Here is a 23,421-nt window from a genome sequence, read left to right as displayed (position 1 = left end):
ATTATTCCACAGGCCAGAGCAGGGCAGCCCAAGACTCCACATGTCTTCCAGAGCAGGACATGAGACGGTCGTCTTCTTACACGTCAGACAGCCGCTATCTCAGGCTTGTGCAAAGTAAAGGGGCAAAAATACATGCTTGTCAATACCACAGGCCTTATTGTTTGTTGTATTCCATCAATTTAGGATTTCCTTCCAGATCAATTATTTCTTTAGGAGCCACAGTCTTGTTTTTATAGACATAAAACTATAGATTAATAACTAAGTTAAAATTTTAATGAAATTCTCTGCAAAAACAATTAGGGCTGAGTAAAGGAAAAAAAGTATATGAAGATCAGTAAATTACTGTGAATACCACTGAGTATAGCGAAGTTTTAAGTAGTCAGAGCCCTAAATTATGTGGCTATTATGATTCATAATCACTTTCCGAATGGTGTATAAGCCTGGTCTAATGGTCTCATTCTTTTTTTTTTTTTTTTAAGATTTTATTTGACAGAGAGAGAAACAGCCAGTGAGAGAGGGAACACAAGCAGGGGGAGTGGGAGAGGAAGAAGCAGGCTCCCAGCGGAGCAGGGGGTCTGATGCGGGGCTCGGTCCCAGGACCCTGGGATCACGCCCGGAGCCGAAGGCGAATGCTTAAGGACTGAGCCACCCAGGCGCCCCTAATGGTCTCATTCTTGACCAGTGGTTATCATTGTGAGGTTATTTTGTCCCTCAGACAAATTCCTCCCCCAGGCGATGTCTGGAGGCTCTCTTGGTTGTCACAACTGGGGAGGTACGACTGGCGCCTCATGGGTGGAGGCCACAGATACTGCTCAACATCCTAAAATGCAAAGGACATCCCCTCAGAGAATTCAACAGCTCAAAATGTCAATAGTGCCACGGCTGAGAAATCCCATACTAGACGATTAACAGAAGGTGAAACTATCCACTGTCCTCAAGTTTAAATTGGCACCAAGAGTGAGAGTAGGAAAAGCCTGGATGTCCCAGGTTCTGGACAAGGCAAATCTCCCAAGCTGACTACTGTCCTCGCCAGCCGATTCAAGAGAAGTGTGGGATTCTGCAAGCTGCAAGGGAGACAGGGAGGGTTTAAACTGACAGGCACTTCATCCTCCGTGAACGTCCACACGTCTCAAGTAGCACCGTACGGATGTGCAAGAGGAAAGCACCAGCTTTGCTGGATCCACAGTGGTCAGATCTTCTGACAACTTTTACCAAGTTAAATAAAACCATGATACCGTAGTTAGGGAGTTTTATCTAAAACTGAATAACAAGATTGCAGGGGAAAAATCCAAACAAAGAAGATAAATAACAACTATATGACTGCTTCCCCTGCCTCCTGCCCTCCCCACTTTCTTACTTGGTAGACTATTCATTAGGGGATGGCACTGTGGAAGCCACAGAGCACGTTGTAAATGAAGAGGGAAATATTTCGGGAGAGTTAATTTCTTAGTAAAAATAACAAAAGGGGAAAGAACAAACATGTTTTAAAATTATCAGGAACAACAGAGAGGAAGAGTGAAACACATCTGTGAAGCTACGTCAACATCAGAATATGAATCTTCTGTGAGTTTCGATGCACTGGAGGAATCAAAGAGATCTCCAATGAAAATAAGGTGCCACATTTGGAAGGTCTATGAGAGGACACTTTAACCTTGAAAGGGAGCCACTGCCAGGGAGACTTCACTCTGCTCCTGAAACTCCAACGGATGAACAGATCCAGTAAATAGAAAAGCAATAGAAATGTTTCATTTGATGTAGCAAGGGAATCCAGAACTGATCATCAGAGTGAGGAAAGCATTGCATGCTACGTCTTAGCTCCTTAAGGACATGGTTGAGCCTGAAGTCCGAAAGATTTTCATAAATCGCAAATAAAAACCTTTTCTTATTTCTCACTCTGCACTTGGAGTTCTAGGTGGGAATTAACTATAGAATTGCTCCGTCTTTCCCAGTCTTAAACTAAAATGTGGCTTCCTGTAGGGTACATACACAGGGAAACACATAGAAGAGCAATTAAAACAAAAATTTCCTAACATCTCTACAAAGAAATCCATCAATAACAAAGTGAGATACAATGCCTCCCAGAAAATGCTTGGTTAATGCAGGATTAGTTTAAGAAAGGAAACTAAGTACATCAGTTTAGCCAAAGACAAAAATCATAGAAGCTATAAAATATAATGGAAGTCAAAAAGTGACCTACTCTAAAAAGGCCACAAGGGGCGCCTAGGTGGCTCAGTCAGTTGAATGTGGGACTTTTGATTTCAGCTCAGGTCATGAACTCAGGGTCCTGAGATGGAGCCCGGTGTTGTGCTCCATGCTGGGCGTGGAGCCTGCTTGAGATTCTCTCCCCTTCCCTCTGCCCCAACTCCCCCTCAAAAAAATTTAAAAAATTAAAAGCCCAAACAGATTTCTTCTGGGTTAAAAAATGACAGTACTATAATAACTACATGTGTGGGATTGCTATACTTATTCTAGAAGAGTCCTTGGTGTGCACAGTTTTATTAAAGACAATAAAATAGGAAAAACCCCACAATTTCCTTATATTATAAACAATGTATCTGCCCTAAGAAAAAGTGATACATGTAATAGGTAATTTTCCTGGAAGACCTTGTAAGTCCACATCACCAGCAACATGGCTGAAAGTTTCAGTGCTTTGTTTTCCTCATCGATAAAATCAGGAGTGGGCCTAAACCTCTAAAGAATTGTTGAGTGTGAAATTTGGTTTTAGAATTCTGATTTTAACAGGTCTTCAGAAATTTACATTGCTTCTTTTGAAACATTTTTAAATAATAAAAGACATTCATTTTCTTTTTATCTCCCCAATATCCTGAAAGTTTCCATGAAACACCATGGCAGCTGCAGGCATAGGTAGAAAAGTATAATGCATAAACACAAAAATTATGTTGAATGTCCACGTTAACATGGGTTTGTATCTAAGACAGGGAACAGATATTATCAAATTCATTAATTAAAATCCTATTAACTATTTTTCATGTTAAACTATAATTTATTAAAATAGGGCAACTCCCTTGATGAGAATTATTCTGGATACTAATCAACCAGATGGTATGCCCTTGCTTGGAATTTAATTTTGCTTTATTAACAGTTCATGCTTAAGGAAGCTTGCTGAGTATATTCGTTTTTGGCAGGTGTGTTAGCCAAGAGGTTTGCCCGGATGATAATGTTAATGACTAGGTAGAAGGAGGAAAAAATGTATGAGTTTTACAATTTTGAAAACTAAATGCAAGAGCTTTGTAAAGACATTTTTATTCTACCGCATATACACAAGGAAAACACTTATTTTTTTCTAAAAATAATATCTCCTAATTATTTTCTATTGTAAAGATGTTCTTAATGATGTACTGCTAAAAAATTTCTATGCCATTATCCCTGCTGTCCTAGACTCACATGACCAATAACACTTCTTTGCAATTTCAAATCTCTCTAGAGGCGTACAGCCCCTGAAAGCCACCCTGGTGATCCCACGTCACATTTCTCAAGCTGAGTCACAGATACTCCCTCCTTAAGGCCAAAGCAACCTTTAGTTCCCTAGAATAATAAGCACTTTTAGAATCACACCCATGCCTCTCTACTGTCCTTAGAGGGTTTAGATCTGCTCTGTAGTATTCTTTTATTCTTAACAGAATTGCACTTCCAATTATCAGCACTTGCGAATATCTAAATCTTCCTTCATTTAAAATTCAACTGTGTAGAAAGTTATAAAAGGGTTTCAGCACACAGTACTTAGGATGACCTCAAATTCGCTAAATTGAAACCATTCATTAGCAGAAAACGACTCAAAAAAAATATCCTTCTAGTCAAGGAACAAGACATCAAAAACTAAGGATGTACTGTATGGTGACTAACATAACATAATAAAAAATTTTTTAAAAATCCTCCTGGAAATTCTAAAACATGCAATTAAGAATAATGTCTTATTCAAGAATAAGATTAACTATTTAAAGATATAAAAAAATCAAGGTGCAATTAGCATCTAATGGACAACATTGTCCATTTTAGCCCACACTTACCTCTCCCGAGGAACAGCGAACCAGTACTCGGGCTGCTTTCTTCGTTTGCCATACTGCTGGACCATGGCTGCAGTGTGAGTGGCAAAGGATTTTCTCATTGGCTTTCCTACTTTAATGCACAGAAACATGGGTGGAGACTTGCTTTTCTCCTCTTTTGAAGGAAGTATATCTGAATCACACATGAAAAAAAACCATCCTCAATATTGACAATATTAGTGAAAGTAAAACCTTTCAACTTATAAAGAATAGTTCTCAATCCCCTCTTAGTGACAAAATCAAAACGTACGACAAAAACACCATCAAATTAGAACTAATTACATTTTTCAGACCTTCTTTAGCACAAAAGGAAAAAGCTTCGCGTGTTTCAGTCTCTTCAGCATCACGTAAGATGCCACATATTGGGAATAAGCATAAAAACCAACACAATGCGGCAGTTCCCAAGAATCCATCTCGATGAATGATACTGAGGACCTACTTACTCCATAAGGCAATTTGGCTTAGAAAAGAAATATCTTCAAAAACATTTCAAACTCCTTTAGATTTAGAAATTCAAGGTGAAAAGGAAAGTTCCTTGAAACTCAAAAAACAAACTACTTTTAAACTAGAAATCTATGTCACAGTTCAAGTTCCCAAATAGATACTATATAATGCTAAGTTTTTTCCCAATTAATATTATCAGTAAAGATAAGCTCTATTGAGAGACTATTATTCTTAAACAATTGTTCTAATTTCGCTTGTAATCACAAGTTTCAGAAAGCCAACTGCACAGCAGGATATAAAGATACTAAAGAGGGGCGCCTGGGTGGCACAGCGGTTAAGCGTCTGCCTCCGGCTCAGGGCATGATCCCGGCGTTATGGGATNCCTGAATTCTCTTTAATAGCCACAACTGAATTTCGGACTTATTATCCATTTGTGCGCCTTGGCAGCTGTTGTCCAGAGTAGATTCTGAAGAGGTGTCTAAAGACCCTTTATTCACATTTTCTCCTGTAGAAGAGGCCAGTTGCAATGGGAGGGACACTCTCTCTTTCACCCAGGTTTTATCTGGCTCCTTACTGCCCTCAGTTGGGGGACCACCTCCCTGGGGAAGAGAACTACTAAGGGTGATATCTATTCCCACTCGCTCAGTACTTTTGCCATCACTTAATTCTGCCTTCTGCAAGTTTTCAGATAACTGTGACCCTTCTTTGTTCTTATTAAGGTAATATTCAATGAGTTTAACTTTATCTAGATCTTCATGTATGTTCAGTGTGTTTTCCACTTGGCTTTCTGGGGAACCAGACTGCTTGTCCACCTCTGGCATTATATCTTGCTTTTCGCAGGTTTCTAAATCTAGGGCCCCCTTCAGTTCGGCATCGTTATCCCTTCCTGCAAAGTTCAGGGCTGCTTGCACCTGCATCTCTGTAGTAGAGCCGATGATGCGGGACTTAGCCTTCCTTAGCTCTTTTGGGTCAAGAGAAAGGCACTCCTTGGAGGTGTCTCTTTTGTCCATTCCACTATCAGTTTGAGAAGAAAGTTCTTCCAAGTCAACAAAGTCATCATCTTCCCCTAAAAGGGAATTTTCTTTGGCTATAGATTCAAATGCAGCACGAGTGTCAGAAGGTTCCTTGTTGACCTTAGTCACTGTGGGAGATCCACTGGTTGTCTCTGTACAAGATTCCAGTGTCTTTAACTTGCCTGACAGAGAGCCATCTGAGGGCTTCATGTGTGTGTATTCTGTTGACTTCTCCAAAGGTCTTATGGATTCAGAATCTGAAGTGATGGTTCTCTCCCCATTCTGCTGCCGTTTTTCCTTGTTGAGAGATTTAAACTTACTGAAGGGGTTGATATCTTTTTCTGAAGCCAGGTCTTCCCATTCTCCAGGCCTGTACAGAGGACAAAGATCCTGAGGTAGGTCACTGTCGGGGGAAAAATGGTGGGTGCACATGGAATGTTAAAAACAAAACCAAAAACAAAATGGAGGAAAGGCAAAAACTTAAAACCCAACCAAAAACTAAAACATAAATATACCACAACTTAAATTTATGTTGAAATGATTTCAGAATAAGGAAATGAAATCAAGAAATTGACTTCAAAATGAAACATAAATAAATCACAAGGAGGATAAAACAAAGAACCATGAGAGTTGCATATCCTACTAGAAGGACATGAATGATTTTTGAAGTCATTTATGAACATGGAGAGATCACACACCAAATTTTTAATGATGAAACAATGTTTCTGATATTTATGAAGGAAAGGACAATGGAAAGGAAGTGTTTTAGTACTATGACCTAAATTCTTTAAATATTCAAAGCTGTTCCTTTTTATAAAAATAATATATAAACCAACTATATTACTTCTGAATGGCCCATTGACTAAGTAGATACTCATTTAACTGTTCTATAAATTACTAGCCCTGAACCCTAATTTTGAGTTTCAGCACTTTGGACCTGATGTTTCCAAGAACAGATATCCTTCTACTCCTGAGGGAGATGCAGGAATCTTCCACTATTACTGTGAATATACAGCACCTGCTTCATTTTACACTTTAAAATTTATAGAAAAATAAATCAAGTAAGCTCTTAACAATACTTAGGTTAAAATTCTTCATTTCTTGACTCATAACAATATCATTTTACTTTATGGCAATGGGCACTGGTTTATCAGCTGAAACATACCGTCCCTTAACAACAGATGCTTTTCTACCCAGATCTGAATTACACAAAAATACTGATTAGACATGTTCTCCAAAGTTTACGATAAATGGTCAAGAAACATAATCTTTAAGACATGGCTAGCAAGATTTTGAGTAACCTGTATTTTCACTTACCTTAGTATTCATACTGGGTTAACACACAGATATATAAAGACCCTTTTTAAAAATAACATTTTTAGATTTCAGAAATAACTCTGTTTTCTAAAAAGGCTAGATCATATTCAGGTAATACTTTACTATCCTGGCTTTGAAATAACTAGGGCAAGAAAGCCACAAAGTACCAGGAAGTTCTCAAGTTGTAAGATTATCCCCCCAAACTTATTTTATAAATCACAGGCACGGAACAGCCATGCTTTTTCCAACAGAAAATAAAAGCCTACATAATTGCTCTGACAGATGCTTTAAAAAGCTTCTTTAATTCATAATTCATTTCAATTCAAGAAGCATGTGTCGAGCCCCTCCATGTCATATGCTAAATGCTGACTTTGACAGTGTCTCTGTCCTGCAGGAACCTGCATGCACGAAAACGTCCTAGCCAGGACGAGCATCCCAGGAGACAAGAAACATGCTCCAATCCTAGAGTCAAATAAACTAGTGCATTAGGACCCCACATTTAATTTGGCATCTTAAAGGTTGTAAGAAGTCTTAGAACAAAGAAACTCGGCTCTTCACATACTTGGTTAATGAGCAAAACTTTCTTCCATGAACATCCGAGACCCCTTCTCATGTCTTCCTTCTCTACGTAGCTTGACGCCCAAAACAGATGAGACTGCGCCCTGCTCCGCCTCCTATGCGACCCTGTCCGCCCCTCCCTTCTTGTTCACCTGCCTAGTCCAAGTGGAGACTAATTTAACTCTCTGGTTTTTTGCGCTGCAGCTGCCGAGCACTGCTGGGGTAAAGTCCACAGCGGGGTCAACTGGCACAACTGTTAATGTTTTCTAGACTCAGCCAGGCACCTAACGCTGATCAATAATCCCTCCACTCGCTCCCTTCCTATTGTCTGTCTGGGGCACCTGGACTTGGGAAATGCCCCACACAAAAAATATGAAGCGTGAAGGTGAGGATGGGGAGACCTTACACACACACACACACACACACACACACACACACACTTAAAAAGAAGATTTGCACATTGCAGTTAGATCATTTGAACTTGTTTTACCAGACAACTTTTAATAATAATGAAAATTTAAGCTATTTTAAACTTTTAAACACTTGATGGAATTCTGAAGTCAATACTGATTTTATATCACACTGATCCCACTCACACATTCTGTTTTGCCCATTGGTGCATATACTGTTCACTAGACTGAAAAGTCTTCACACACTTTGATCAAAGGCAGGAATGTGCACAATTCTGAAATAAACTGAACACAGTAGAAGCCAATTCTTAACTCTTCTCTCTCCCTCCAGCTGCACCATTAACCCTGTACCCCAGATCATTAAACACAATCTCACAATGAGAGAGATCTTTCTGTAAAGACGTACCTCCCCTTTCTATTCTTGAAAAGAATACTTAACATCCTGAGCTGAAGATGTGCCACAGTATTCCTCCATTAGAAGCCATCATCGGGCAAGAAATGGCCCATTGGCCTGGCCATCCACTTCTAAACTGAACTCTCTCTCCCCTCATTCTCATCTTCCTTCCTCTTGTTACAGAGAACCTAATGTCCATGCCTTATTTCCAGAACTCATGTCTCACGTCCTCCTCTCTGCCTCCACCTGGGACTCCAAGGCAGCTGGCCGCTCCCTCCCAGGGGTCCTCGTGGGATGCTGTGTGCACCTCTCTGCATACGACGCACTTAGGTATCACTTCTCTCCATCTGTCTCTTGCACCCACGAGACTGCAGGCTCCTCAAGGGCAGAGGCCATGACCCACTCATCTTCATACGCTTGTCACCCAAGGGACGTGCACTAAGATGAAGTAGCTCGGACAACAAGACTCCCCAGAATGATGAACAGAGTTTCAGAGACGACTGAAAGGTTCACATAAGAACAGCTTACACTTGGCACGTATCAGGCTATTTTCTAAGAGTCTTGGTGCATTAGTACGTTTAGTTCTTAAAAACAGCCCTAAAAGCTGAAGAATACTATTCATTCCATTGAACAGATGAGAAAACTGAGGCTCGGGACTGAGTAACTCAGGCAGGTCACAGAGCCAAGAGCCAGGGAAACCCAGGCAGTGCGGCTCCAGACTTAGTCATCCTGCAGACCTGCCTGGCCTGCCACACTGCCGCCTGCTCCTCTCGCTTGGATATTTCTGGCAGAATTCACAAACCGCTTCAGTGCCCGTGCTCTGTGCTAGCCGTAGGAGCTTGGAGTTGGGGAAGGGCCGAGTGGGTCAGACGCCAAGGACTGTGGGAGTCCAGGGAAACCTGCTGGCATAAACCCCTAAGGACATTGTGTCTGGGTCAGTTCTCTAATTCCCTTCTCTTCTTTTCCTGAGTCCCAAGGGCTAGCTTCCCTTCGCACAAGGAGGACCCACTGCTTTCCCTCTACCTTCCTATCCCTGAGGACTGCTAAAGATTTTTACTTCTAGGGGACATACAGAAAAAAAGAAACATTGACAAAGTGACAGTAAGAATTCAATTATCCCTTGAAATGAATCGATTCCCTGAGCTCTCTTAACCCTCCTTCTCTTTTTTCATGGGGAGGTTCCTTCTCTCTCTCTCCTTTTTTACCAAAAAGCCCCTCAGTTTTAGAGGGCAAAAATAATCAAGACTAAGGTAACATTCAGTTACCAGTGTTACTCCCTCTTCACACCACAGCAGTCCAGCTACAGAGGCAGCGGCCTCCACACTCTCCACGCCGAGCTCTCTCCATGGAGGATTAAGGGAGCACGGGAGTTAGAAGACTGCCTATCCTAGAATTTGAATGAGAACAATGTAACTCTGTGCAACAGCTAAATGGAGAGAAAAACACTATTCTCTTATCAGTAACCTAACATTCTTTCAGAGAAACTTCATTTCTTCTTTCATTAATTCATTAAGAACACGCATTGCTTTTCAGAAAGGACAAAGAAATACCATTTTTATGTGCTGGCATTTTTGCTTTTCTCCTTTCAGATTTGTATGTTCAACCTTTCCCTTCATCTCCATTTCCTCTCATTTCCCTATTTAAAATAAAAATTTACTGCACAAATCTTCCACCCTCAAATTCACCTCTCCACAACCTCGAGGACTCCTGCCAATGCCCTCACTTTTCATTGCATCTAATTCTCCAAACACCGGAGGGTTGTTTATTTGTTTTGGTAAACAAAGAAATCTCTCTTACGATGGCAAGGCGTCTTTGATCTTCATGTGGGAAATGTCATTGTAGAGAGCAATGGAAACCACCTCTTCCATGGGGCAAATGAGGCCATACTCCTCACAACCATTTTCAATGACCAGGGGATCAGACTTGTGAGGGTCAAACATGATGTTGTTAGGAGTAACGATCATGACGCCTCCGACCACACCCTGCGGGAGAAAGGGAGAAAGGCCAGGATCACTACAGGCAGAAATGCAACCACCAGCACTGCTTTAATGAACTCATGCTGCTGTTCCGTTGACTCTGGGGAAGCACGGTATCCCCCGTGGCGACTGTGTCCCCTTTCAGAGGGCTAGAAATGCAACGTTGGGTCGTTGGGTACTGTGTGGTGAGGCAGAGAAGAGAGAACTGCCTCGCTACCGCGGTCCACCGAGCCTGGTTCTGGCAGAGCTGCTGCCATAGCCCAATCATGGTGGGACCTTGGGTTGCACGTCGATGTCTCACACTCCCCCTTCGCTATTACATGGCAGGGGCTGTCCCAAGTGCTTTCCCACTTGAGAACTGGGTGCTTTACCATTCACTCAGCACACATTCACCACGTGTCCGACAAGTGCATGGCACTCAGCTATCGAAGCATCTGTCTCAGAGCCATGGTGACAAATGAGAGTCCTAATATTTTTCTCTAAAAGGTTTAGAAAGGCTACATTCAGCAAAATTTGACACAGATAGGAATATGAAATTTTTGCAGCCAGAAATAAATACAACTAAACTGTGGAAGTTAATAGCAAAAACCAACAATTTGGTGGGAACTTCTGTCTGAAGCTTGGTCGTCAGTGTACTGTTTTAGAGATGGCCACAAGGGTATTATCGACCAGAGATAGCAGGACACAGAGGACTCCCTGTAGGCAGACTATCTTGGTACTCCGAATGAGTAACGGATCATCTTTGTGAAAAATTCTGCATTTCAAGCATTACTTATTCTTGGTTGCAAAAGTTACAAATGCATATTAATAATGTATCTTCCTACCATTTGGAACCTGGCATAAAGTCTCTACTATGAACACAGGAATTCACTTTGTATCAACATAACCCCTTCTTCAGAGGCTCACTAAAAGTTGGATTTGCTCTTTGTAAAACACACCAACCATCAAAAACCTAACCACACAACATAGCAGACATTACTTTTTAATACCAGCATCTCCAGCAGCAAACGGGTTGAGAATTTCACATTTTCCAAGTTAGGAACTAAGATCTTTACATCAACTATCCCTTTTAGTTACCACTGCCCTACAGATTAAATTTATTATTATTCCTATTTTACAGATGAGGAATATGAAGCTTAGGCAACTCCAATACCATGCCCGTGGTCTCAGAGCTAGTGGGTAGCACAGTAGGATTTTAAATTCACCGAGTTTAACTCCAGCCTTTGCTATCAAGCATATATTATACTGGCTCCCTAGCAATGTATGGGCCAAGAACTGAAAGAAAAAAATGATAAATCCAAGGTCACAAAGAATCATATAATAAGTAAAATGCCAGGCATCCAACAGGGGAAACAAATGGACACTTATGAAATCCTATGATGAAACTTCGGGAAAAATATTTTAATGTCTCCCGTCTTGAGTAATTTGGAACCTACTTTAGTTTTCCACGGAGTTCAAGAAAAGGAAACAGATTACACTGCCATATACCTTTCCGTCGGTGAAGTATCGGCAATTCATTTTTAGAAATTTTACCACGCCTGGCTCATCTTCTTCAGAAGTGGATGATAAGACTCTTTCAATGGGTTTTAAGGCCTTTCTTGCTAAGTCAGCATCCTTTAAAAAAGCAAAAATTCCCAAAATCAAATAGAAGCACTGTTTACACAGATTATTTACATAAATCAAGCCACACAAGTTCCCTGTAAGGAACTTGTTTCTATTTAACTTGAACAGGAAAAGAGGCAAATATCCTTCAACCTTCAAAAATTATCACAAATACAGTAAGTATCCAAATCGCGTTAAGGTTTACACAACAACAACAACAAGTGCGTATGTGTGAAACCATAAAAATGGCTCATCAAATGTTTTTAGAAAATAACCTAAATGAAGGAATTCATATTTGACTCATGGTTCAAGTTCTCTAGACAAAGGAGCAGAAGTTGTCCAAATAAATGATCAGTCTCATTGAGAGCTTAACTTCATGCTTCCACATAAATGAAGTGTGCGTTTTTGCCTCTGAGACCTTAAATGTGAACAGGTTTCTTTTCGATAGGATGCATTCTCTCAGCTAATGACAGCTCCTTATCCCTACCCCTGTGGGGGAATTTCAGATGACAACCTGTGAAAAACAACATGTAAGATTCTACAACTCAAAATACGTATTTGGTAAATATGAATGTCAGCTCATGAATGCCATACATACAGGCAGCTTATCGTATTCTGCATCTGATGATGAAGGAGAGACAGTAGCACCAGGACTGGACGATGATAACCTTAAGGTACTGGAAGGAAAGTTGGCATCTGGCACAAAGAGGACCTGCGAATGGGAAAGAGAAGCTGAGGATGACAATCAGGCAGGCACACACTAGGCAGGGCTCAGAACAGCTGCTCTCTGCACAGGAGCATGCTAAGTACATGGAGGAGACCTAGTCGGCCTTTGCAAAATGTGTAAGTGCCTTGGGGCCTTCTAGACTAATCCGTGAAACAATACTCTGTAACAGGAATATGTGCAGTGCAAAGGGTAGGGGACACACTTACAGATGCTGCAGGAGCTCACAGAAGAGAGCAAGGTGGGGAGCACCCTGGGCGGGTTGCAGACAGCAAGTGGGTCCAAGTGAAGCTCTGAACAGTACGGGAGATTTAAATAGGGAGGAAAGGAGCTTCCAGGGAAGGGTACTAATAGTACAAGGGAAGACAGGAGAGAGTAGCATGACGTGCTTCTAAACATAACACCTGTGTCAGGAAGAAACGGAACGAATCCACGCTTGCTAACTCTAAGCAGGCCCTGCGTGCTAGCAGAGCAAGATCACTGTATGTAAGTTGTATACGGTCATATCAATAACCTCAATACTTTCGCTTCTATCACTGTCAGCTTATCTAAAAACAAATATTAAAATCTGCCAAATTGTGCAAAGAGCCTCCTCCTGCAAAATGTACTGGCTCCTGAAATGTCATTATCATCTTGTCATTCAGCACACTTACAACGAGACACGTGACATTCTAGCATATATCATATACAATCTTACAATGATGACATCTACTGTTATAAAACATAATTAGCATTAATCATATAACAACTGTTCAACATTGTTTGTTATTCACTCTTCCCCATCTTGTCTCTGTTTTAACTTTAGTTATTCAAATCTCTCTTGAATCCAGAAAAAATGTGAGGCAACAACAAAGACACCTTATGACGAAGGTAGGAAAACCAACATCGAGGAGAAGTAAGACGAGGACTAATTACTACTGAAACTACATGCTCCAAAATTAGTGAACACTCACTGAGGGGTGAGCCATAAAACACGATCTCAGTTTCCAAATAACCAATGCAAAGGGACAGACATCATTAGTCAGCAGAATTCAACTTCCATAAGATAAAAATAAACCAGTTTCTCATAAGTATTTTCTCCTTGAATCTCATAAAGAGCATTCCAGGCTAAACTACTTGTCTTTGATGACACAGTGATAGTTAATACAATAACTAGTTTTGGAAAACTGTTCTTTGTAACATCTTCAATGTGGATCAGCGGCAAATGCCACCGTGTAGAGCTCCAAAGGAGCAATTACAGAGCCCTAAACTTATGTGGTCTCGGTAGACAGCTCTCTCACTTACCTTACGTATCTAGACTGATGAATAGATGACATTTCTTCCAAGCAGTCCTCCATGATTTTTTTTAGGTATCTGAGCTCTAGACAAGTGTTAGGCAGCACAGATTAAGATTCTATTGTCTGGCCTGTTCTAAACGTCACATCAAAGGGATAATTCCTGTGTTTACAGAGTTCGTTGCAGTGTAAATAGAGGTGATTGTTGGATACTGGGAGGCTCAGTAAAAACACCTGCTACCTCAATATGGAAGTGAGCCTGGGACATGGGCAGGGGTAACGTTTAACCACTGACTTCAGAAAATAAAGCTGGGTCTGCTCCAACACACAGGCAAATGGGGGATATGAGGTCTTCATGTTCTTTACTGTAGAACAAACCTGTTGTCATTTTAGCCTAGAAAATTTTCTAAGCATGTGTAGCCAAGGTACCTGGTGAATATAAAAACAACTTAAACCATGTCTCTGCAAGGTAACTTCTGAGTGTATTCAAGATAAACTACGTGAAAAAGTACATTCTTTGTACATGTCCTGAAATTTGATATAAGTACCCAAACTAACAGCCAAACTCAGGACCTTCTAAAAAAAATTTTATGCCTTAGTTATTTAAAGTTTGTCTGTTACTGGTTTTGGTCTTTTAAGCAACAAAAAGTCTATAGTAAGATTTTAGTTCAGCAAATTACAACTTCCTCTGAAAATTACCTCTTACATGAGGTCAATCATCCAACCAGACCAGTTTCCTTTCCTACCTCATGGTGACCATCAAATCAGTCTCTAGAAGGGTGAGTCTCAAATTTTTTGGAATCAGAGGAGATAAAACCAGCTTTGAGTTATCAGATCCACTGAGATTAAAGGAATACCTGCCCCTCCACGCACTAAGACAAAAAGTTATCTACAGTTTTTGAAAGCCCATCAATTTCACTCTTCTTGATTTCTTATCTTTGTCAGCAAAATCCTGATTAGTGCTGGGTCCTGGGACAGCCAACAGCACATAACTGCTTGGTTATATGAGGGGTTAGACAACAGAGCAAAGGTTATCATAGAAAAGACATTAAGGAGGGCATGTATTGCATGGTGCACTAGGTGTTATATGCAAGTAATGAATCATGGAACTTTACATCAAAAACTAGGGATGTACTGTATGGTGACTAACATAATATAATAAAAAAAATTATTATTAAAAAAAAAGAAAAAAGAAAAGACATCAGAGATATTGTGGCCCAACCCCCAATTTCAGGGATTAGGAAAGTGAGGTCCAAAAAAGGAAGGGACTTGCCCATGTCAAACAGCTACCACAAGGCCAGTCAGAAACAAAGATTTAGGGCTCCTATTTTGGGTGTTTTTGCCATTACAATCAGCATATTAAAAGAGTCCTTTTACCTCCTGTTGGCTATTGGACCTTAAACTAGTACCAATATTTTGTTTATGGACATAGTTAAAAAAATAAGAAAAAACTCTAAATTACGTTCCTACATTCTAGTGACTATAGTCTTCAGCCTTGAATTAGTAAATATAAACCTAGGTTCTCTGCTATGAGTTAGTGACATATTATGCAGCAATACTCCAGATTGTAAGAAACCTCAAAAAGGACAAGTCTACTATTAATTTTCCTAGAGTTAAATTTTTATTAATTTTTGAAGAGTTTTAATGTATATTTCCCCTCAGTTACCTGGTATCAGCAGTATGTTAATTTCCCTTTTGACAAGAACATAAATACGAAAAGCAACATAATAGAAACTGGCCAACTCAGGGCCTGTTGGCTTCATATGCGGCCCCTGAATGAAATGCAAAGAATATCACCACTTCCTCAATAAAGCTGTACTTAAAAGTAGCAGTATCTGTTCTGAAAGAATCAAATGTCACTATCATGTAGAGGGGCAGAAAGATACTCAGGTAAGTCAACAATGAAACCAGAATGTGCTCATGGCAAACAGACAGTTCTATGGATAGGAGGGGAAACTTGGCCTCAGTTAGGACATGCCAATGACTGGGTCATTTATATTTATTGGCTAAATGTAGTTTTAAAGTAGAAATACAAGAATATCTTAATATGTGGTAGGTACTAAAAGAATTTGCTGGTTTAACCGACAATGGCAAAATTACACAATTAGTCAATTTCATTTGGTTTAATAAATGAAGTATTAAAAACCTGGGAAAAAAATCATAGGGCTTTTTCTTGATAGTCCTGCTGAATTTCTCTGCTTTTGGCTGACTGACCATTTTTTTCAGGTATCAAATCAGGACAAAAACAACAAAATTCTGCCTTATTTAGTTAGTTATTTTAAGTAGGCTCCATGCTCAGTGTGCAGCCCAACTCAGGGCTTGAACTCATGATCCTGAGATCAAGACCTGAAATGAGATCAAGAGCTGGACGTTTAACTGACTGAGCCACCCAGGCACCCCCAAATTCTGCGTAATTTAAAATCCAATGATGTCTATTATGTATCCCAAGAGTAGAATAAACTGAAACTTGCACTTTTATATTAAACATTCTAAGAACATTTGAGTTACATTCTACAGAAGAAAAAGTCAAATTTAACTTCTCTTGATGCTGTAGGGAACACCCACAACATAAACCAATGATAGTTAACTGTGTTAATCATTTGCAAAGCATTCATCTCTGAACAGTCCCTCAGCTCCAGAATGCTTTTAGAATTCTTGATCTAAGGGAAAGATTGAACCAATGCCCATTATCACCAATGTTAATCCTGTGACACTAACAGTGAAGCATTAAAAATGGCATTAAAGATAAATGCAAAATTTCTAAAAAGTAATATCCAACAAGAAAAGAATTACCTGGCCTGGAACAATAGTATGTGTGAAAAGTTTATTCAGTTCCACTAATTTATTGGGAGTGATGTTAAACTTCAGGGCTATGGAGTTTAGGGTGTCCTGGCTTCCAGCCTAGAATAATCAGACAAACAAGATTCAAAATATAAAGCAAAAACAAAAAACAAAAACCACCTCTACTTTTAGTAGCCAACATTCATCTATTTGTGATATGAGTGAACGAAAAGTAGTTCTCTCCAGACACATTCTGAAAAAAGAAAATGAATACATTCTCAAGTCTTAATAAAACCACGGAAAAGCAAAGTCTTAAATCAGTTCATTTCTGGGCTCCCTTATCTTCAAATTTCAGTGTCCACTAATTGGATTTCTAAATCTACTTTGGCACAGCTTAGCTGCATGGAGTAGAAGTTCACGAGATACAATACAAAACTGTAAGTAGAAAAGAAATAAAATACATACATAGTACCCACCCAAAAAGAAAGTCAGGGCTACTTTCTCTATTCTCAATGTTCTGTCTCTTCACTGCTCTAAAGGCTCTTAGATGGTGACCTGTTAATGGCTGATTTCCCCAGTGTCAGCAACAGCGCCCAACACACAGAAGGTACTCAAAACATCTGACCAACGAATCCAATGGAAGGCAAAGAAATGGGAAAGAAATTCAGATTAGCCAATCACTGTTCAGTCATTAAAATGACAACTTCTCATGGTCAGCCAAATTAATGTTTAAACTGTGAAACCCGTGATACATGCCTCAGGTGGAGGTTTCTTTCCTTCTCTAACAGAGGCGGAACGGGACTAAAGAGGGCAATGAGATGATGGGAAACTTCACAGTAAACAGCTCTACTCAAAAAAGTCTGCTACCTCTGGGCAGGCCAGTATCCCAAACTCCCTGTCTAGGGTCACTGGATGGAACTTGTTAGTGGGAGGCCACTCTGGTGTGTGTCACTAAGAAGTTCCCATCTACAGCCCTGGGTCAAGACCTGTGGCTGTCCTGATATGCAAAACTGGCGTCCCCAGGTAAGCCCTGAATGAGGCCATGAAGGGAGGTGGCAGCAGGAGCTCATGGACCATGAAGATGCTGATGGACAATGAAACTCACCACTTCCCTGAGCACCAAAAGGCCCCCAACCAGATGAATGCTCTCAGACTAATCAAATTCACAGTTACAGATGACACCAAAATGACCTCAAAGCATCTCTGGAACAAGTTAGTATATAAATACATGTATTTTTTAAAAGTCATTGAAAAATTAACAAATATGCCCCTACTTTAGTAAGGCTGGAGCAAAACCAGCCTTACTAAAACTAGAAAAATAAATAAAAATGTTTTAAAGTATACATTGTTTTTCCAATATTAGATATTTACATAATATATTCACATCTAGGGGTTTTCAGGGTTTAGGAGTAAGTACCAGACACATTGAGAATGGAGATTAGAGCCAGACTGTTGGATCTGAATTGCACATCTGCAACTCACTAGCTGTGTGACCTTGGGTCATTTGCTTAACTTGTCTGTGTCTCAGTTTCTTCCTCCATCAAACAGATAATTAAAATTCCTGCTTCACAGCACTTACTTCATGGCAAGTGATCAAAAAATTTGTTCCATATTTTTAAGAACAAACTTGTGGAATATACTGTTTAGGGAGTTCAGGGAAGGAGAAAAACGTTAACACAATCTGGAGTTATTACATAAGGATAAGACATAAATACAAAATCAAGCCAGAGACCCTGGGACAGATACTGGAATCATTAAATGTTTAAAACAAACAGATGCAAAAAAACAAAACAATAAAACAAAAAAACCCTAAACAAATGTTTGAACATCCACAGCTCTGGAGCAAAATAAGCAATCTAGTCAGCGCTAGCATGGTTCTCTAAACACAAAGTTAGGAATCACCTTTTATTCCCAATGGCAAGTACAAAAAATAACTTGCCAAGTATTACTAATCTCCATAACCTACCAAACAGGCAGGCACATCAGCATTACTAATTTGATCATCTGTTTCTGTAAGTTAACATGGGGGTCGCTATTTACTCGCACTGCATCATTTAATATATACTTTGTGAAGCATCTCCTAGCCAACACCTCTTCTCATTTCTTTGGAGGGGCTTGTGAATAATGCTGCTGGATACACACATGGCTTTAGAGTTCATATCATTATTAATGATAACTAATCCAATACTTCTTGAGTCCCTACTAGGAGGGTAAGGCACTGTGTGAGGTGTTATGGGGGATCAAAAACATATTGTAGGGGCGCCTGGGTGGCACAGCGGTTAAGCGTCTGCCTTCAGCTCAGGGCGTGATCCCGACATTATGGGATTGAGCCCCACATCAGGCTCTTCTGCTATGAGCCTGCTTCTTCCTCTCCCACTCCCCCTGCTTGTGTTCCCTCTCTCGCTGGCTGTCTCTATCTCTGTCGAATAAATATATAAAATCTTTAAAAAAAAAAAAACATATTGTAGACCGTGGTAAAGTGAAACAAAAAGTCACCCCAAATCCCTTCTGGACTAGTCCTATAACCCCCAGAAAGATGCCTGGAGATATTCACAGAGCACTGAGCATGAAATGCTTGTGCCAGGCTCTCCTGTGAGACTCTAGAAAGGCTTGGAGATCATTTACCATTCCAAAAGAAATGCCAGGGAAGGATCAGGTTTTGCTGGTTGCCTTATATAGAGCCTGGCATAACGTATGAATAATCAGTAGAAAATAAATACACACGAGAAAATCACAACCAGGCAATGGCAACAGCACTTAATTTCTTGTTAGAAGTCAGAGAACGCTCCTCAACAATGCTACTTCAAGGTCAATTAAAACAAATCTAGAACTGAGTGTTTACTTTGTCATAGAGCTGGGATAAATGGACATAGCTCCTGGCCTCCAGGAGTTCACTCTTCAGGAGAGGGATAAGCACATGGCACATACTGTGAAAGTGCAGGAATGGACACATTATTCATCCATCCATTCAACAGTATGGAAGCCTATCCCCGCAAGCACCAGAAATACAACGGTGACCAAAAAGGGGTCTTTCTCCATGGGTCCAAGAATTAAGGCACAAGACAGACATTAAATAACAATCACATTAGTGAATCAACAGTGTTAAACTGAGATAAATTATGTAAAGGAACATGAACATGAGAGAGTAAAATCAAGGGATCTGGCTGGCTGGTCACAGAAGATAAGAATGAAGTCATGGGAAGAAGATGTCAAGGACAAAGTTCTGGCTTGCAGAAATGTGTGGCTGATGGAGCTGTTGGTTCTTGAAAAAATACCAAGCCTGGAGGTCTAAGTGGATATGATGAGTAGCCAAGTGAATCTGGTTATGGATCTCAGAAGGCATGGATGCAATGAGACCTAAAGTTGGCCATCTCTGGCATATCAAAGGTAATTCAAGTCACAGGTTGAATGAGATTGCCCAGGGAGAAAATATGGAGGGAAGAGAAATGACCTAGAACAGGTCTTAAAAAGCTTCATTGATTAATGGGCACATAATAGGAATGCAGCTAAGGGGCAGTATGTGTCAGGGGGAAACATCATGCAAATCTAGTGATATTAACAAATGTTCATACCTCCTGCTGTTTATACTTACAGTGTATTCCATAGTACCATGGGGCTTCTGAACCACCATTTTCTTCTCTTTTTTATCATGTGTTTTGTTTTGATTGTCATCTGAAGAATAAAGTGTACGTAAATGAATAATTTCATTCTCAGGGATCGAGGATAGGGTACATTAAAACATTAAAAATGCAGTACATCAAAACCTACTTTCAGAGCACCTGGCTGGCTCAGTCAGTAGAGCATGAGACTCCTGATCTTAGGGTTGTGAGTTCAAGCCCCACACCGGGTATAGAGATTACTTAAAAATAAAATCTTTAAAAAAAACCACACACAACACTTTCAAACTAACAACAACAAAAAAAAAGACACAACTAGAAAAATGGACTAAAAGCATCAATAGACCATACTCTTAAAAAAAAAATACAAATACTCTTCATCAGTGAACACTTGAATAAATGATTTATGTTAACTACAATCAAAGAAAACAAATAACAATGAGGTAATATTTTATGGTTATTAAAGTAATGGCTTAAATGATAATATATAATGATGCAGTTGAAGTAAAAGTAGTATAGTTATGATGTACATGATGTAGAATGAAAATCAATACCACCCTTTTTTATTGAAGTATAATTAAAATAACATAGTGAATCAATAATTCTATACATTACTCAATGTTCACCAATGTTATTATATTATTACTGATTATATTCTCTATGTTGTACTTTTCATCCCTGTGACTTATTTATCTTATAACTGGAAGCTTGTACCTCTTAATCCCCTCACCTATTTCACCCATCCTCCCTAACCCCACCCCTCTGGCAACCACCAAATTGTTCTCTGTATTTAAGAGTCTATTTTATTTGTTCATTTGTTATTTTTAGTTCCACATATAAGTGGAATCATATGGTATTTGTTTTTCTCTGTCTGATTTATTTCACTTAGCATAATACCCTCTAGGTCTATCCATGTTGTCACAAATGGCAAGATTTCATTACTTTTTATGGCTGAGTAATATTACACACACACACACACACACACACATTCATTCTCTCTCTCTCTCTCTCCCTCTACACATATATGTACACATGGCCACATCTTCTTTATCCATTCATCTATCAGTGGACACTTGGGTTGCCTTCATATCTTGGCTATTGTAAATAGTGCTACAATATATCTTTTTTATTTCGTGTTTTCATTTTCTTTGAGTAGATACTCAGTAGTGGAATTACTGGATCAACTGGTATTTCTATTTTTAATTTTTTGAGGAAGCTCCATACTGTTTTCCACAGTGGTTGCACCAATTTACATTCCCACCAACAGTGCACAAGGGCTTCCAGCCCTTTTACAAAGTGATTTGTCAATATGCAACACTAGCCATGAAAATGTTCATTCTTTGATTCAGTAATCTTTCCCTTAGGGATTTATCCTAAAGAAAAATTCAAAAGAAGAAAACCTCCATATATCATAATATATGGTTTGTGCAATGTTATTTATAATACTAAAAATCTAGGAAGACCAATATGCCCAACAACACATTGTAAGTTGGGCCATAGACTCTGCTATTTTTATAGGTCAAAACGGGTCGACCTAAGGTTTAGCGGCTGCGGTATGATTTAAATTAATCCCCATGGTTAAATATATCCCGATATAATCAGCCCAGATACTGAAAACCAGAGAGACATACTGCAATGGATAAAAACTTAAGTGACAAGGGGCGCCTGGGTGGCACAGCAGTTAAGCATCTGCCTTCAGCTCAGGGCATGATTCCGGCGTTATGGGATCGAGCCCCACATCAGGCTCTTCCGCTATGAGCCTGCTTCTTCCTCTCCCACTCCCCCTGCTTGTGTTCCCTCTCTCGTTGGCTGTCTCTATCTCTGTCGAATAAATAAATAAAATCTTTAAAAAAATAAAAAGAAAAAAAAACTTAAGTGACAAAAAATATAAAATTGAATTAACTATATGAAAAGATGCTCTAACTTGTATGTGATCAGAAAAATGCAAATTAAGACAAGGCATCATTTTACAGCTATTAGCATGGCAAAAATCAGAAAGTTGGATAATTTTAGTGTTGGCAGAGATGTGAACGGCTAGTAGGAATGTAAGCTGGTATAGCCATTGCAGCAAATTAAATATATATAGCCCACATGACTCAGCAAACTAACGCACAAACATCCTCTCCCAGGAGGTATACACTTTATAAGTATCATAAAGTCACTTGCTGGAGGATGTCGTCGGGGGCAGCAGAAAGCTGGAGGGTAAGCAAAATGTAGTAGACATGCTCTGGGATTCTAGGCAGTAATTAGAAATAACAAGCCAGAAGTATACACTGCACCATGTTTACATCAAAAGAAAAAGAATGGGATGTACAGAACAACACCATGAGGTATATTTAAAACAGATGCACACAAAGAACTACACGTTTTCAAGGCCACATCCAAACAAAAGTCTACACACTGGACACAGAATGTGTGCAGCAGGGAGAGAAATGGGAGTGGTGAGTGAGCATACGAGGAAATTAATGGATAAATAACAAGGAGCCTAGCTCCCACCAGCGATGACACGCCATGAACGAAGAAGTGTGATTAGCTCAGCGCTCTACATCTGAGGTCCTACAGCCTCCCACACCCCACACACGGATCAACAATGTCACTGCATCCACATGACACGTATGAGCGTACTGAGAACTGGAAGGTAACACAGAAACAGGAAAAGAGTTAATTCATGTGGTATTGATCTGCCTTTTAAATATTTCCTTTATATTAATATAAAAAAAAAAACCAAGAAGAAAAGGAATAGATGCTGTCATTAGAGTCCCTTTCCAGTCATTTTTAGGTTCAGTTGGATCCATTCACAGAACCAAAGAGCCTCTGGAAATTCCTCCAGACTATAAAGAAAGTGACCTCCTTCCCCTCAGGTGGCCACGTCTAAATTACTTCAGGAAGAAGAGACAGACAGTGGTTTTTAGATCTCCAGATCTCTAGATTCTGTAGATAGGGAAAGTTTACACAGCCTGATGAAATACCCAACCACAGTATTTTACAACTCTTACGATCTGGTATTCCAACCTTCTCATATGTCGGCTCTATTCTCTGGCCCACCCTCCTGCCCTTCTCTGGTCACTACAAACAGCTGTCACTGTCGGTGCTCTTGCGTTCACAACAGGCTCTTCCCATCCTTTTGTAAGCGCTTCCCATTTCTAGAACCTATCCTCTTCCCATCTGTGGCAGCTTCTGGTCCGTGCCTGTCCATAAACTGTGCGTAATTATTTCTGGTCCCAGTGGATCACTGTTATAAGCCACC

General features: G+C 39.9%; 1 protein-coding gene across 1 annotated transcript in view; it reads right to left on the bottom strand.

Annotated features, from left to right (window-relative positions):
• The window catches only part of NCOA7 (nuclear receptor coactivator 7), a 145,579-nt gene that overhangs the window by 38,446 nt on the left and 83,712 nt on the right, over positions 1-23,421 (bottom strand). The window contains exons 3-9 of the mRNA XM_034669089.1: positions 20,150-20,229; positions 16,570-16,677; positions 12,377-12,490; positions 11,665-11,790; positions 9,998-10,182; positions 4,891-5,891; positions 4,029-4,209 (exon numbers count right to left, since the gene is read on the bottom strand). Coding sequence (XP_034524980.1) covers positions 4,029-4,209; positions 4,891-5,891; positions 9,998-10,182; positions 11,665-11,790; positions 12,377-12,490; positions 16,570-16,677; positions 20,150-20,188 — 1,754 coding nt within the window. The 5' untranslated portion in view covers positions 20,189-20,229. The remainder of the gene's footprint in view (positions 1-4,028; positions 4,210-4,890; positions 5,892-9,997; positions 10,183-11,664; positions 11,791-12,376; positions 12,491-16,569; positions 16,678-20,149; positions 20,230-23,421) is intronic.

Source organism: Ailuropoda melanoleuca, chromosome 10 (genome assembly GCF_002007445.2).
Source record: "Ailuropoda melanoleuca isolate Jingjing chromosome 10, ASM200744v2, whole genome shotgun sequence".
NCBI classification, from domain to species: domain Eukaryota; kingdom Metazoa; phylum Chordata; class Mammalia; order Carnivora; family Ursidae; genus Ailuropoda; species Ailuropoda melanoleuca.
This window is presented reverse-complemented; position numbering and strand designations above follow the sequence as displayed.